Raw genomic sequence first — 14,297 nt, forward strand, 5'->3', positions numbered from 1 at the left:
TAAATAAGATTTAAATATTAAAATTATGAATGCGGATTCATAATCAGAGGCATGGATTTCATCAAACATCGGATTTTGGAAAAAGTCAAATAGTTGACTTTGACCAGAGAAAGTCAAAAGTTGACTAAAGTAGATTAAAATAATGTTTTTAACCAAGTTGGTGGAAAATTCCACTAACTTGTTGAGTGGAACATTTAAATAATCTCAAAAATCCACTTTTTGACACTTAGCCATGCCATGCATGAGTGGAATGTGTGTTGTAAGCTTTTGGTGAACTTAGACATGCATTTTGACACTTAGTCATACCATGCATGAGTGGAATATGTGTTGTAAGCTTTTAGTGAATTTTGACATGCAAGAGTTGCATGTAATTTGCCTATTTAAGAAGGCTTTTTTTCAAACATCAAGCTCTCTTGGAACCTTTGGCCATTTGATGTGTTTTCAAAAAGCTTACATAACTCCTTTTAGCTCCACTTTTCTCTAATTTTTTCATTCTCTAAAAAGAGTCACACCACTCTATTTCAAGCCTTGAGAATAGCTAGGAAGATCTCTTGGTGGTCCTTCATTGGAGCCATTTGAAGATTTTTTAAGAGCTACAAAGGTTTGTATTTTTCTCTACTTATCTCTAAGCATCATAATGTATGATCCTGCATGTTTAATCCTAGGTTGTATTATGCATCTAGATTGTTATTTCGATTCTTGCTCACTTCCGCTGCGCATGTATGTATTTTCTCCATCAGGAATTCCATATTTATGCCTCCCACACATTTGATACTAGATTTCACATTGTATGCCCTCGCGTCATTTCTCCACTGCAGCTCTCTACATTTTCAGTCTCCCAGCTTCCATAAATCACATGAATCCCTGAAATATCTACATACCCAAACTATTAAAATCTTTACATAATAAAATCGCAAAATCTTATTTCGAACTTCCATCTAACTAATTTTTTATTCTTAATATCATTCAAACTATTTTAAAATATTGTTAAATTGTCTCCAATGTAATCTAATTAGAATGTATTACAAACCTAACCAATTCGTTAATAAATTCCACAGCAATCACCATCTTAAATATTCTTACACGAGTTTCATAAATTCCCATTTTCGTTATATTGGTTGAGAATTTAAATCAAGCAACGCGGGAATACTATGCAATTATTTGTAGCCACGATTTTACATGATGGAAGCTGGGAGGAGAAGGATAATTATCAAGGGTTCAGTATTGGGCACGTTTCAATTCCATTTGGTTCCACCCTACAACAACTCATTGCATACATCTCTAGAGATCTTCATTTTCCAGAAGGTAAGAAAATTACGCGACTTTCATTGTTCAAAAATGGTGCGAGCAAGTCAATCATTATGAGGCTATCAGTAGATAGGGATGCAGTGTGGGCCATATCCGTTTTGTCGAATGTCATGTGCAGCAACTACTGCATAGTTGTGGATACTGACCCCGTATATAACACCATCTACGGGGCAGTGTAAGTGTGAACGTCACTTAGAATGTAGTTTGCCTTAGGAGGAAGAAATTTATTTTCATGGACCCTATTGATTTTGATTGTGCTCCCTTTAATTTCTCATTGAAAGAATTATGTATTTTTCAAAATAAGGAAGAATTGCAGTTTAAAACAATCAAATCAAACTAGAAACAACTGTTTGTAAGGTGAATCGAAGAAACATGCAAGTGGTATATTCGCTCCTCTCGATATGGCAACGATAAATTATGGATTGTTAGAAAACTTGTACCGAAGAACACATGTTCAATTGATGATATTCGCAATGACTATACAACGATAAGTGGATGTGCGAAGACAATGTTAAGCATGAACAACAGGAGACATTGTAGTCCACGTGACACATAATTGATTACGTTAGGAAGAAGCATGAAATCAATATTAGTTATGACAAAGCCTAGAGAGGAAGGGAGAAAGCTTTAAACTCATTAAGGGGATCACCTGAATAGTCGTATGCTCTCATCCCGTCGTTTGCAGCTAGGCTGATCAAGAAAATCATGATACCACGTGTATCTTTACTGACTCTGTGTCTTTATTCTGTCTATACGCGTATTTATCCTATATATGTTTGCAGGGACGTACACAACCCACGAGATTTATGGTGATGGGAGCTTTAAATTTTTCTTTATGAGTTTGGCAGCATCAATAGATAGATGGAAACACTGCCTTCAAGTATTTTCTATTGATAACACATCCCTAAAAATAAATTCCAGGGCACTCTAATGACGACCTGTACTTTTGATGGGAACTCCCAAATATACCGATTGGGTTTCGCTATTGTTAACTCAGAGAATGATGCATCTCGGGAATGATGTTTTTTAAATATGAAGGTAGCATTTGGAGAACCGGAAGATTTAGTTATAGTGTTCGATCGACATAGTAGCATATGGAAGGAAGTAAACAATGTATACGATTCTGCACAGTATGGTATTTGTGTATTTCATTTATTAAAAGACCTTAAACAACAACATAGATGTAAACCTATTGACCGTTTATTTCACATATGTGCGAACTCATATACATCTGATGTTTTTGAATTTTATATGAGACAATTGGAATAGATAGTACCACCTATTACAAGAAATAGGCTATCATAATTGGACTCGTGCATTCTCTATGGAGAACCGCTATGCCTTATTGACAATAAATATTTCTGAGAGTTTGAACTCCATCCTAAAAGAAGCTAATGAGTTTCCAGTTATATATCTTTTAGAGTATATCAGAGATCTTTTGCAAAAGTGGTTTTATCCGCGGATGTCGTTTTCTAATTTTTAACAAGTACATATCAGGCCATGAACTGCGAAAGTACTACGCTCCATACTTGAAAGGGAGTCGCACAATAGATGTAAGATTTAATTCCACAGCATTTATCCATTAATTATATTTTTTCTTTGTGTTATTTATTGATATATTTTATATGTAATTTTATAGGTATACTCAGTTAATGATCATCAGTTCAGAATCCAAGTACGAAGCAAGCAATATGAAGTTAATATTCTTAACCGTACATGCACATGTAGACAATCAGACTTAAACTTGATCCCATGCCCACATGCATGTCTTGCTATTGGTCGGAGAGTGTTGAATTTAAATATGTTTGTTTATGATTTCTATGAAGTGTCAACATTGTAATTACTATATTAGAGCAACATACATCCAATTGGTCAAACTTACAACATGACCTCAACATTTGGTCAACACGAGACATACATCATACCTCCAAACTTAAAGTGTTCTGTTGGTAGGCCACGAAAAAAGAGACTTCTTGCTCCTATTGAAAAGAGGTCGACAGTAAAGTGTGGTAGATGTGGTTGGTTATGACACAATCGGAGACGGTGTAAGAACTCAATCTGACATTAATTTGCCTATTCTCATTTGTAAGCTTTACTGCCTATTTGATAATAAACAGTAAGGGTTATTTTTTGTTATTTGTTTTCCAAACAACTTTTGAGGATAATCAATACAGAGTGTATACAAACAGTTACACCATCACCTTATATAAGTTGTATTTTATTACCGAGATAGGTGATATAGGGTAGGATATAGTAAATATAGCATGGAAATCTAGTCCAATATAATAGCAAATATACGATTTTGTACTCAACATATAATCAAATTTTCCATGCGTAGTTACCCATAATGGCTAAAAGAAAGCATAAAGCTACAAGAGGTGGTAACTTCCAGATCCTGCAAGTTAAAAATAATAGCAATATTGTTTTTGTGGCAAACATAAACGAAGGAAGCATAAACAAAGACGACGAGTTAAAGTCTATTTATACATAGTATAAAGAAAGCTTAAACAAAGTTTGATGCTATATTTACTTATGCTATTTTTTTTATGAACCCCTTAAATCTCTATATACACAAATGGCCAGATCTACCTATAGAGATTGATCAAAAATAATTGCAAATATATCATTTACTACCCAACATTAGAGGTGTTAAAAAAACCAGTAACTCGAAGAACCCAACCCTCACGTGAGGGTTGGGTTGAGTTAAGTATATGCTCGGTTCGGGTTGGGTTCTAATTTTAAAGAATCGACCGGATTGGTTCGGTTCTCGGATTAAGAAGGGAAAACATCGGTTTAACCTGAACCGATATATATATATATATCTTATGTTTTTTAAGTTCAAGGTTTGTAGTCGCCTCTCATCTCTCTAACCCTCTCAATCACATCCCACCTCTCTCAATCTCCTCTCATCTCTCTGACTCTCTCGATCTCATCCCATCTCTTTCAATCTCATCCCACATATCTCAATCTCACTATCTTAAGTCGTCGTTCGCCGCTGTTCACCATCGTTCGCCGCCGCTCCCCTTTGTTCGCTACCATTCCCATTTGTTTGTCGCCGTTCGCCTATATTTGCCTTTGTTTTTGTCGCCGTTCGCTGTAGTTCACCTTTATTCGCCGTCGTTCTATCTCGCCGTCGTTCGTCTCTCGCCACCGTTCGTCTCTCACCGTCGTTTGCCTCACGCCGCCGCTATCGCCATTCCATTCTGTGTACAGCCGTCCGCTGCTCATCCCATCCCAACCCTTGTTTGAAAAGGAAAATAGCAAGTAAAGTAACCTGAGGACCCAATCCGACCCAACCCGAAAAATATAGGGTTGGGTTGGGTTGAGTTGGATAGTATAGTCGGTTTCATTGGTTCTCCTACCTGTCCAAGCCAAATTTTTGGGTTGGTCCAAAAAAACACCTAAACCCGACCGAACCCAACTCGTGAACACCTCTACCCAACATAGAATTAAACTGTCCATATAATAGTATAAATACGTAGTCACCCCATGGTCAAAAGAAAGCATAAATAAAGCTACAACAAGTGGTGACTTCCAAATCTTGCAAGTCAACAATATTAGCCAATTTTGTTTTTGTGGCGAACATAAACAAAGAAAGCATAAATAAAGATGATGAGTTAAAGTCGGTCTATACATAGTATAAAGAAATCATAAACAAAGTTCCGTTCTCCAAGTAAGGCATAAAGTTTGTAATGTGAATGAAGTAGAAAGTTTCAGGCAAAAGGGAGTCACTCCGTGGTTCTTGGGATTGACTTAGGAGTTCAAACGACGGCTGATGGTATCTCTTTGGTGGCTCTTAGGCGCAATGGTTTTCCCCCTCATTGTGTTTATAAAGATGCCTGTAGCAATATTTTTCAGTGGAACCCTCCACCTTCTTCATTGTTTTATCATGGGCCAATAAATATTTTCTTTGCATTGTTAAACTGATGTTCAGCTAAAAATTAAAATACACAATGTTAGCATGACAATTCATGTAGCTAACTACATTCACTATACATAGTATCTACTGAAGTATTGACCTCCCTTCTGCAAGCCCAATCTTAGGGTGGAGTACCTATTGTTTTTTTGATCCCGATGACCTATGCATTTCTAAAATGTCAAACCACTTTTAAATAATAAGTATACATAGTTATATGATTACTCACCGTTTCCAAACTATTTACTCCGCTTCTAGCAGATGTCTTTGGAAGCGTTCTGTGACTAAGTTTGGATGTTTCTTGCATACATTATGATTACACGATTACATGTTTCACTTTATACCGTCTATATGAAGGGATGTGAATTTTCTTTTGAAATTTGAAAACACAGAAAAACTAAAAAAGAGGGAAGAATGAGTTTTTACCTTTTTTAAGAACTCCTTCTAGATCGGCATAGACACCACCACTCGTCCACCACCGCTCGCGCGGGTGCTTCCCTCTAAGGCGGAACGCTCCCCTACCGATGCATTTTTACATCCCACAGCTTCGGCATCTTTGTCTAAAGAAATGCCTTGAGAAAGGGCAGATGTATAGAACCTTTCAACGAGATAGTGCTTTTTCAACTCTCTCAAAATGGAATCTATTCCAAACATATATGCCATGGTTCCTTACTTCGACAGGGTACAAATATCTAAATTTTCTATTTTTAGATACTTTTTCAGACCTATTGCCGATACTAAGTAGCAGCCAAAAATTTGTATCCATTTTTCATGATATTATGCATGGATCAGATATATCATGGCGAATTCTTCAGAAAAAATTGTGGAAGACACAATGGAATCTGATAAGTGAGATTTCGAGTAAGTGTTTACATAATCTTCTTCTGTCCCCTCCCTAAATCTCTTGGTTGAGAAATTTGGATTGTGGGATCCTTCCCGGGTTTTCAAAGCAATGGGAAAAAAATAAAGTTTTAAAAAAATGAAGTTTTTTAATTAAATAGATAATTAACCATTATTTATTTAACTTTTAATTAAATATCACATATTTAATTAAAACCATATATTTGAATCATATTCAAATGCATCTCTTGTATAACCTATAGTTTTAATGTACATCTTATGCATGTTAATTCTAACATATAGTTTTAAGATGAATCCAATTCAAATGAATTATTGTTTGAATCTTATTCAAATATTTCTCTCATAATATATAGTATTAATTGCGAATCTTTATCCAAAATTAATATGTATCAATATACATTATGTCCGTTCCCTATTTGAACATTTCAAATTCTTTCAAAATCTTGATCCTCATTTTATCTGTTCTGAGCTAGCAAAGGAACCTAATGGACCTACAGATAAAAAGCTCCAATGACACAAGATGATTTGATTAAACTCATTAACCATATTAATCAAAATTCATTAACTATGGCTCACTCCACAAAAGACCCACAACTGCACTCTTCTCATTGTAGAATATTTTGCATCCACAGAAATTGACCATTGACGGCAAATCAATCATTCACGAGTGTTCGTAACTTCAGTTGTATCAAATTACCATTTTACCCTTGAGTTACCTCTTTCACCTTAAGTACCATTGCTCCTCTAATGAATAGCCTGTTTATGGTCCGACCATTAAACAGAAGTCGTGGGGCCCCTTGTTCAAGTCTCAAGGTCAGCATTTAAGGGAACACTCATTTATTTACCCTAAAGTTGGGAAGGAGTGAACTCCATCTTCCGTAATTATCTTCTTAGCTCCCCACTCGGTCTCGTCCCCAAAATGGTAGGATTATTGAGTCGGCAGACCGAATCGGGCCACTTTCACCCATACAAATCAAAAGGCGATCTCTTATAGGTAGGAATCCATAACTTGCTCTGGATTAAGATTGAGTTACCTGGTTATCCTATGAAATATTAATCTAGTTAGTTTACGGTATTATTACTAAAGATTAATTAATTCGCGGTCCGATCTTATACTAACTCATTGTATAGGATACCCCCACTCGCATGTCTTCACATGAACGAATTGAATAAAGTTGTTTGTAACTATTACAAAGCAGGTCATATCAATAGTGTTACCGGGATAAGTTACCCAAACTTATCCATTTACCATAGACCATTTAGGTTATTACTAGAGAATTATCCACTTGTACGAATTATACTGTATATTAATTATATATTGTATATCAAATAGATACATTGTATATTAACTATATATTGTATATCAAATATATATACTGTTCCATTTACATTAAATAACCTTAAATCTTAGTTTATTGGAATACGAGTAATGCAAAGAACTAATAAATAACTCATTATTGAATAAATAAATTGTTTATTCATTACAAATACACGAGCTAAGTGTTAAGAATCTCACATTTAAAAGAAAAGGGACCTTACAATGGTTTATAATATACATGGGCTACTACTTTCATTACCAATTGGTTTTGGGATGGAACCCCATAGATATTAATATAGTATCAGAGCCCAAAAAGCTCAAACAAGCAACTAGTCCCAAAATGGGATCAGGCCAAGATCGATAACCCAAAAGAGCCATGATCTTGAGGGGGCATGTTAAGGATCCCACCTTGAAAAGAAAAGGGACCTTACAATGGTTTATAATAGACATGGGCTACTCCTCTCATTACTAATTGGTTTTGAGATGGAACCTCACAAATATTAATACTAAGGACACAAAACTCAATACTATACATCTAAATAAAACAACGGGTTACCTTTCCTACTGTCGCTGCCTCTTTTTGTGTCATTTCATCTTCTCAATAATTTTGTTCTCGTCAATACATGGAGTCACCTCATTGATTTGATCATCAATATCATCAAGTCCATCAAAGATCATGTTCTTTTTTCGCTACCTGAGTTTTATCTTGAGTGGCTTCTTTTTCTGAGACCTTGCCTGCATTAGTAGTCACCGTGCACAACCGCAAGGTGGGATTGTCTTTGTCCACCCGTAGGGTCCTCCTCATCATCTTTACTTTGCACCGCCAGGATTTTTTCTTGGTGGTGATCATCAACTGGATGGTCAGCCTTTTCCTTATCTTTTTGTTTTTCGGCTTCCAGAGTTTCAAGCTCATTTGTAAAAGATGATGTCCCCTGCAACATTACAACCTTCATATATCAGGATGAAACTGTAATGCTGGGTCAATATTTTAACACAGTATGATCACATATTTACCTTATAGATAGTTTCAAAGGCAGTTCCTATAGTCACGTCCCCTCTCATCATAAACCTACCGAGTCTGTCATTCTCCAGTCCACTACTTGTCTTCAAATGTTAAAAAAATAAGATTTAAGCTTGTCATAACACCATCAAGCTTCCCCACAATTTTGTTCTGTCTTTGTACAACTTAATTTTGTTTCTTTTCAATTACAATCAAACACGTTAATCCCTATTGCAGTACCCTGCGTCATAAATGCCAGGTCATGGATCCCCCTCTATTGCTGCTGCATCTTGCTCTTGGAGGAATGACACCATATATTGTATGGTGAGTTCCTCCTCGGTTAGCTCCATTGGGACCACCTCCAGCTACACAAGACGGTGAGGTATTTAGTAATGTAAACAGGTTGACAATACAATTTATTTTAAAAAAGAGTAATTAGAACATTACCATTGGTGAGTCAAAAATCTTTACAGACAATTCCTTCCACTATGGTTGTAGTTCGGCTTCCCAGTTGACCATTCGTAGAGTCCCATACTCAATCCTCCGTGCATAATAATTTGCGGGGTACTAAGTGAAGGTATCACCCGTCCCTACACTTATTAACCCCGGGCTGTCTGGCAGTTTATTTCATGTAGTCGATAAGAAGGTCAAATGATATCTTCCCCCATGGGTAGCTATTGAATAATTCCTCATCGTCTACCATTAGGATGTAGTCCATCTGAACATGGACTGAGTCCGTGTGTGGTAAAAGAAAACTATTTAAACAATATAGCAAGGTCATCTTCACATTATCTTCTTCAAGTGCATTCTTGTTAACCTTGAAAACAAGGTTTAGGTGTTTCCTTGTCACAAACTTTTATCCCTTGAAATAAACACTCCTTATGTGTCATTCTCCCTTCACCTTATCCATGTCTATCTGGGGCAATGGACCACAGTTCAACCTTATCACTAGGGCAAATTCCTTGATTCCAAACTTTAATATCTTTCCCCTAATATAGAAGTTTAATTTCGATGCCTTTCTTGGTTTACAAAGGCGTTGGATCAGGTGAAGGAGAAGTTCATATGAGGTCTTGCTAATTGTGAAATCCAAGAAATAGCCAAAACAGATTTTCCTAAACCTATCATTATGTTTCTCGTCTAGGTTTGCTCAAATACTATCTATTATCCCCCCTGCAGCAATGACTTATTTTCAGTGCCTGGTTTCTTCTTGACATTTTCATTAAGTACATATTATCCTTAACCGTAGTAAAATTTAAATAAGTAATGAAATGATGCAAGCTAGCTACAAATTATATTGTAAGTAAACTACTTTTAGTACTGTGTAAGTGTTATTATATACGACGTATGAATAAGAAAATACCTCAGTTTGATGCTCGTTCTGTTGCGTCACCACGTTTGTAGTGTTCTCCTTTTGCTCTTTGTCCTTATTCATATTTATAACTTTTTGTATATGTTCTTTTTTTAGAATGATCTGAAACCACAAAATTAGCATGTTGATTTTGTGGACAACGTTATTTAGTATTAAATTTAACAACATCATACATTTTTTACACTGTTTTTGAAGTCTTTTGTTTTTTTGCTCGAGACACAATCTCTTTTGATTTCTTCATTGATTCTTCCTTATTGTCGAAGTTGTTCATCTTGTATTCGTCTGAATATTCGTTATTATCGGGTGATTTCCCGTCATTTGACTTTTGAACATCCAGTTGGAAGAGAAGAAAATATTGCAATGTGCAATAATATCCATATAAACCGAATTTAAATCATACTTACCTTGCTGTTTTCACTTGGCCATTCAGGTTCTTCTTCGTTTTCTTTTTTTTCTTAACCTCTTCATCATTTGCTTTTGTTTTACTTGATTGCTCTTTTTTTTTTCACCGGCTCTTCGTTTTTCTATTTTACTATATTTTGACTGTTTCTGACGTCTTTTTTAAAGGTATGTGTCTCTTCTATAGTGTCCATTTGGATTGGGTACTTGCGTCCTTAGTAAGAGAATTCTCAGCCTACACATACAGTGAATTAGGTATGACATATAGCTAAACTTAAACTTAAAGAGGTAGATTTATTGTAACCTTGTCCTCGCTATCCAACGATATTGTGCCCAATTTCTCCGACTTTGGTCTCGAAGGAATTATCCCAGCAGCTATCAATCGTTGGCTTGAACGCTACCTGCTATTGCTTTACCTTTGACCATATCTACAAGGACAAGAAGACGGGTATCATGAACATATTATAATGGGGAATCGGCAATTGTTCAACAATTTATCATAATCTTAAGAACAATTTATTATTCCAATCTAAACAACCTTTTGTGCAGCAAAATCCCAAGTCTTCCCCTAAGCGACCACGGGTCCTACATGGAATCATGTGTGTCCAACAAAATCTTCTCAAAATTGGAAGTTTGTTACCTATTAAAAAACCAACAGTCTATTATTTAAACGACATTTATTTAAAGGAACAATCAAGGAACTATAGAGCAACAAATTGTATGAATCGAAGCAAGTTTCGGGTGGATAGAAAACATACAGTTGAAAATTTTGGTGGAAGAACAAAGGAAAACTTTGAATCGGGCGCTAGCATGAAGTACATACCTTTGTAGACAGCCGTTCTCGTCATGGTTTGGAGGCGTTGAGTTCTGTCACCTGAAGCTTTACCCTTGTAGGCAGGCGCGATTGACAAGACGTGGGTTCAGAGGGAGCTAGAAGCATTGAGTTAGGGCATGAGAAGAAAAAAAGCTACAAGAAAGTGAAATTGGGGAGGAAGGAGACGTTTCCATTAGCTATGAACCTCAATAATTGAGATTCCCACGGTATCAAGTTGCATGTCTCCCAATGTAGGTACTCCCTCCATAATTTTAAAAACAACATTTGATTTTTCAATTCTTTTTTTTTTCTCATTTTCTAATTTTCTAAATTGATTTTACGTTATGTTAGACAATTTTTCATATTCTTCTGCCTCTTAATCTTATTTTATTTAAGAGTATTCATTCAATAGATATTATTTTAGAAACTATAAATTTTCAACTTAAAAATTTTGATTCACTATTTTATTTCTTAAGATTAAGGTGTAGCAAACATTTATTTCAAGGGTATTTTTGCCACAAAATTTTAGGGGTAATTGTAGGATAATTTTAGCTATTTTGATGCGATGGTATATTTGTCAACATTTAATTGTAGTGTTGAACTTTAACTATGGCCACTTTTATGATATTGCATTCTTTTGGCACTTTTGAAGTCGCACTATTTAATATAGTCATTCCTCTAATTGCCCCTTTATTAATATATATGTGATCCACAATTTATTATTAGAATATACAAATATTCTAAAATTATTTACTTAATAGTTTTAAAATGTTAGCTAAAAATTAATCAAAGAAATATATTAATATGGCACAACTCTATCATATTATATGTATTAAAAATATTTCTATGAATAAAAAGATATTTACGCCTAATAATATGTCTCTTTATTTGTAAATACGAAGAAAAATAGCCTTTTTTACTACAAGTTTTTCCAACAAAAACTTGAGTGCTACAAAGCTCTAAAATTACAGATCTTTAGGGTAGATATATTATCTTCCATCATAAAAGTTTTGGTATTAGCCTATGAATTAAAAAAAAAAAGAGGTTTACGCCTAATAATATTTCTCTTTATTTGTAAATATGAAGAAGAAAAATCCTTTTTAACAAGTTTTTCCGATGAAAACTTGAGTGCTACAAAGTTCTATAATTACAAAGCTTTAGAATAGATAGATCATCTTCCACCATTTTCTACATCAAATGATCATCTACGCAATTACTTATGCTGGTGGAGCAGGGGAAGAACAAGCACGAGGGTTTTGTTTTCCAGAAATGATGGGCTTCACGTTTTTACACTGAGATGAAATAGGGCCTTCGTTTCCATTGTAAGTGAGATCAATTTCAACAACTTCTACATCTTCACATGGAACTTCGGCACTACAGACAAGTTTGAGTGCAAGTGCATTGGCTGAAGAACCTCTGACATTCTTGAAGCTAACCTTGCTAATCTTCACTTTTGATGGACTCTGGAAAACAATATATATATAACATTATTTCTTCAAGTTTCATTTAAACATTTCTAAATGCAAAAAAAAAAAAAAATAATAATAACAATAATAATAAATTAATTAATTAATAAATTTAAAAGTACCAAAAGTCCAATACCTTTTTGTTACATTGGTTGTATGGACAATATTCTTGGTCTATAAGAATCGGATTGCTAACATTAACCATTATCATATCTTCGAAATGCATATCAGAAGCGGTTCCAGTAGCAGTAGGAGAAGCTGGCCAAGTTTTGATTCTAACACCATTGGATGTATTCATTATTGTACAATTTGTAGCTCTGATTCCTTCAACTGGTTCTTCGGCAGTGTACCTTCCAAGACTTCCTACGCTTATACCATGTCCAGGACCGCATGTCATATTAGTAATTGTTACTTGCTTACTACCATCTCCAAGTGAGATACAATCATCTCCGGTACCGATGTTTGTACTTAGGATATTAATCCCAGTAGAACGACCAATATGAATTCCATCTGTATTGATACTATCTCCCGGCGCATTGACATTCACGTGTTGGAAGGTAAGGTTGTTACAACCCAAAATTTGTACATGAAAATTTTTGCTATCTTTAGAAGTTATGTCACTCACGATCGAATTTGTGATGAAGCTAAACCTCAAACTCTGCACATTTATAGTAAACAAATATTCTCATGCATACGTATATTTAATTAAGAGAAAAAAATATGGGATGACAGTTTGATTTTTAAAATCCTAACCATAAGATTGATTAATAAACATATAAACTATGATATATGGAAATCACCAAAAAGAAATTGATTAGATGATAGTGCACGTACCATGGGAGTCTATCACATTTGGGATTTTTGTCACAATAATTTTTTTCCCAAGCTGCTTTTCCTTGGCCATCAAAAGTTCCACCACCTGATAATGTAAAGTGGTCGATATATTTAAACTAAACCCAACCTTCTCCGATAAGATCTATTGGTGCCTGTATTGTTCCTTGGAGTTGAACTTCGATAGGGCTTTTGCAAGGGCCTGCCAAATCAATTGTACCTAACTTATAAGCCACCTTCGGAATAATTACTTTACTTTGAATCGGTGATGCACAAGCTTCCTTCCATGCACTCATCAGAGCCTATACATAAATTAAAACATAATTAACAATTATCATAGTTTTTGTTTCCCATCTCATAAACAAATATTAAACACTTTCTTTATACCTTAGATATATCAGCATTAGGTCTAGCACCAAACTTTGTCACATCAAAAATACCATCGCTAGACTGAGCTTCCACGATTGATACAAATAATAACATGAGGGATAAAGTCACCAAATTCAACTCCATTCCCATCTTGTTCTTCTTCTACTTTTTTTTTTCTTTTTTGCTTTTTTCTATTTTTTTTTGGTCGAGTATTTTTTAGAATGTTTAGAATGTATTAATTACAATTAAAAGTATTTATATAGAAATGGCTGAATTTGGCACCACTCATATTTCCTTATTACTAGGTCTCTTTTGCACCAATTAGCCATAACAAATTCTTACTTGTCAAAGTTACAGGGACCTACTTGTGTTTAAAACCAAACATTTACTTCTCACTTCCCTTAAATTTCTCTCAAAGTAAAAATAGGGTATTGGGTTGTATTAAAAAAAAAGTTTTGGAAACTAAAATTTCCTAAAGTCTCTCTCCTGACCAAACAAAAAACCACACGTTGTGGGAGACGACGTCTTCTCATTCGAAAGAACCGCGCTAGCTAGTTAAATAAACAAACGATGATTAAAGGATGAAGAAGGGATCTAAGGCTTTTGTATAATATTAGTCATGCACTATGCATATCTATAATAATTG

General features: G+C 34.9%; 1 protein-coding gene and 1 long non-coding RNA gene across 2 annotated transcripts; one reads left to right on the plus strand and one right to left on the minus strand.

The window, feature by feature from the left end:
- Nucleotides 1-425: 425 nt before the first annotated feature.
- LOC111025490 (uncharacterized) lies at nucleotides 426-3,125 on the plus strand. Its single transcript, XR_002603545.2, has 2 exons — nucleotides 426-2,861; nucleotides 2,948-3,125. It is a non-coding gene; the product is annotated as an uncharacterized LOC111025490 (long non-coding RNA).
- Nucleotides 3,126-11,976: 8,851 nt separating this feature from the next.
- Nucleotides 11,977-13,865, minus strand: LOC111025491 (exopolygalacturonase-like). The gene is made up of 4 exons (XM_088127867.1): nucleotides 13,670-13,865; nucleotides 13,286-13,584; nucleotides 12,588-13,109; nucleotides 11,977-12,448 (listed from the first exon to the last, which is right to left on the minus strand). Exons 2-4 carry the CDS (start codon nucleotides 13,286-13,288, stop codon nucleotides 12,203-12,205), a joined length of 771 nt encoding a protein of 256 aa, XP_087983993.1. The 5' UTR covers nucleotides 13,289-13,584; nucleotides 13,670-13,865; the 3' UTR covers nucleotides 11,977-12,202.
- Nucleotides 13,866-14,297: the final 432 nt, after the last annotated feature.

Source organism: Momordica charantia (genome assembly GCF_013281855.1).
Source record: "Momordica charantia cultivar OHB3-1 chromosome 8 unlocalized genomic scaffold, Mcharantia_2.0 BLBB01000008.1, whole genome shotgun sequence".
Lineage (NCBI taxonomy): Eukaryota > Viridiplantae > Streptophyta > Magnoliopsida > Cucurbitales > Cucurbitaceae > Momordica > Momordica charantia.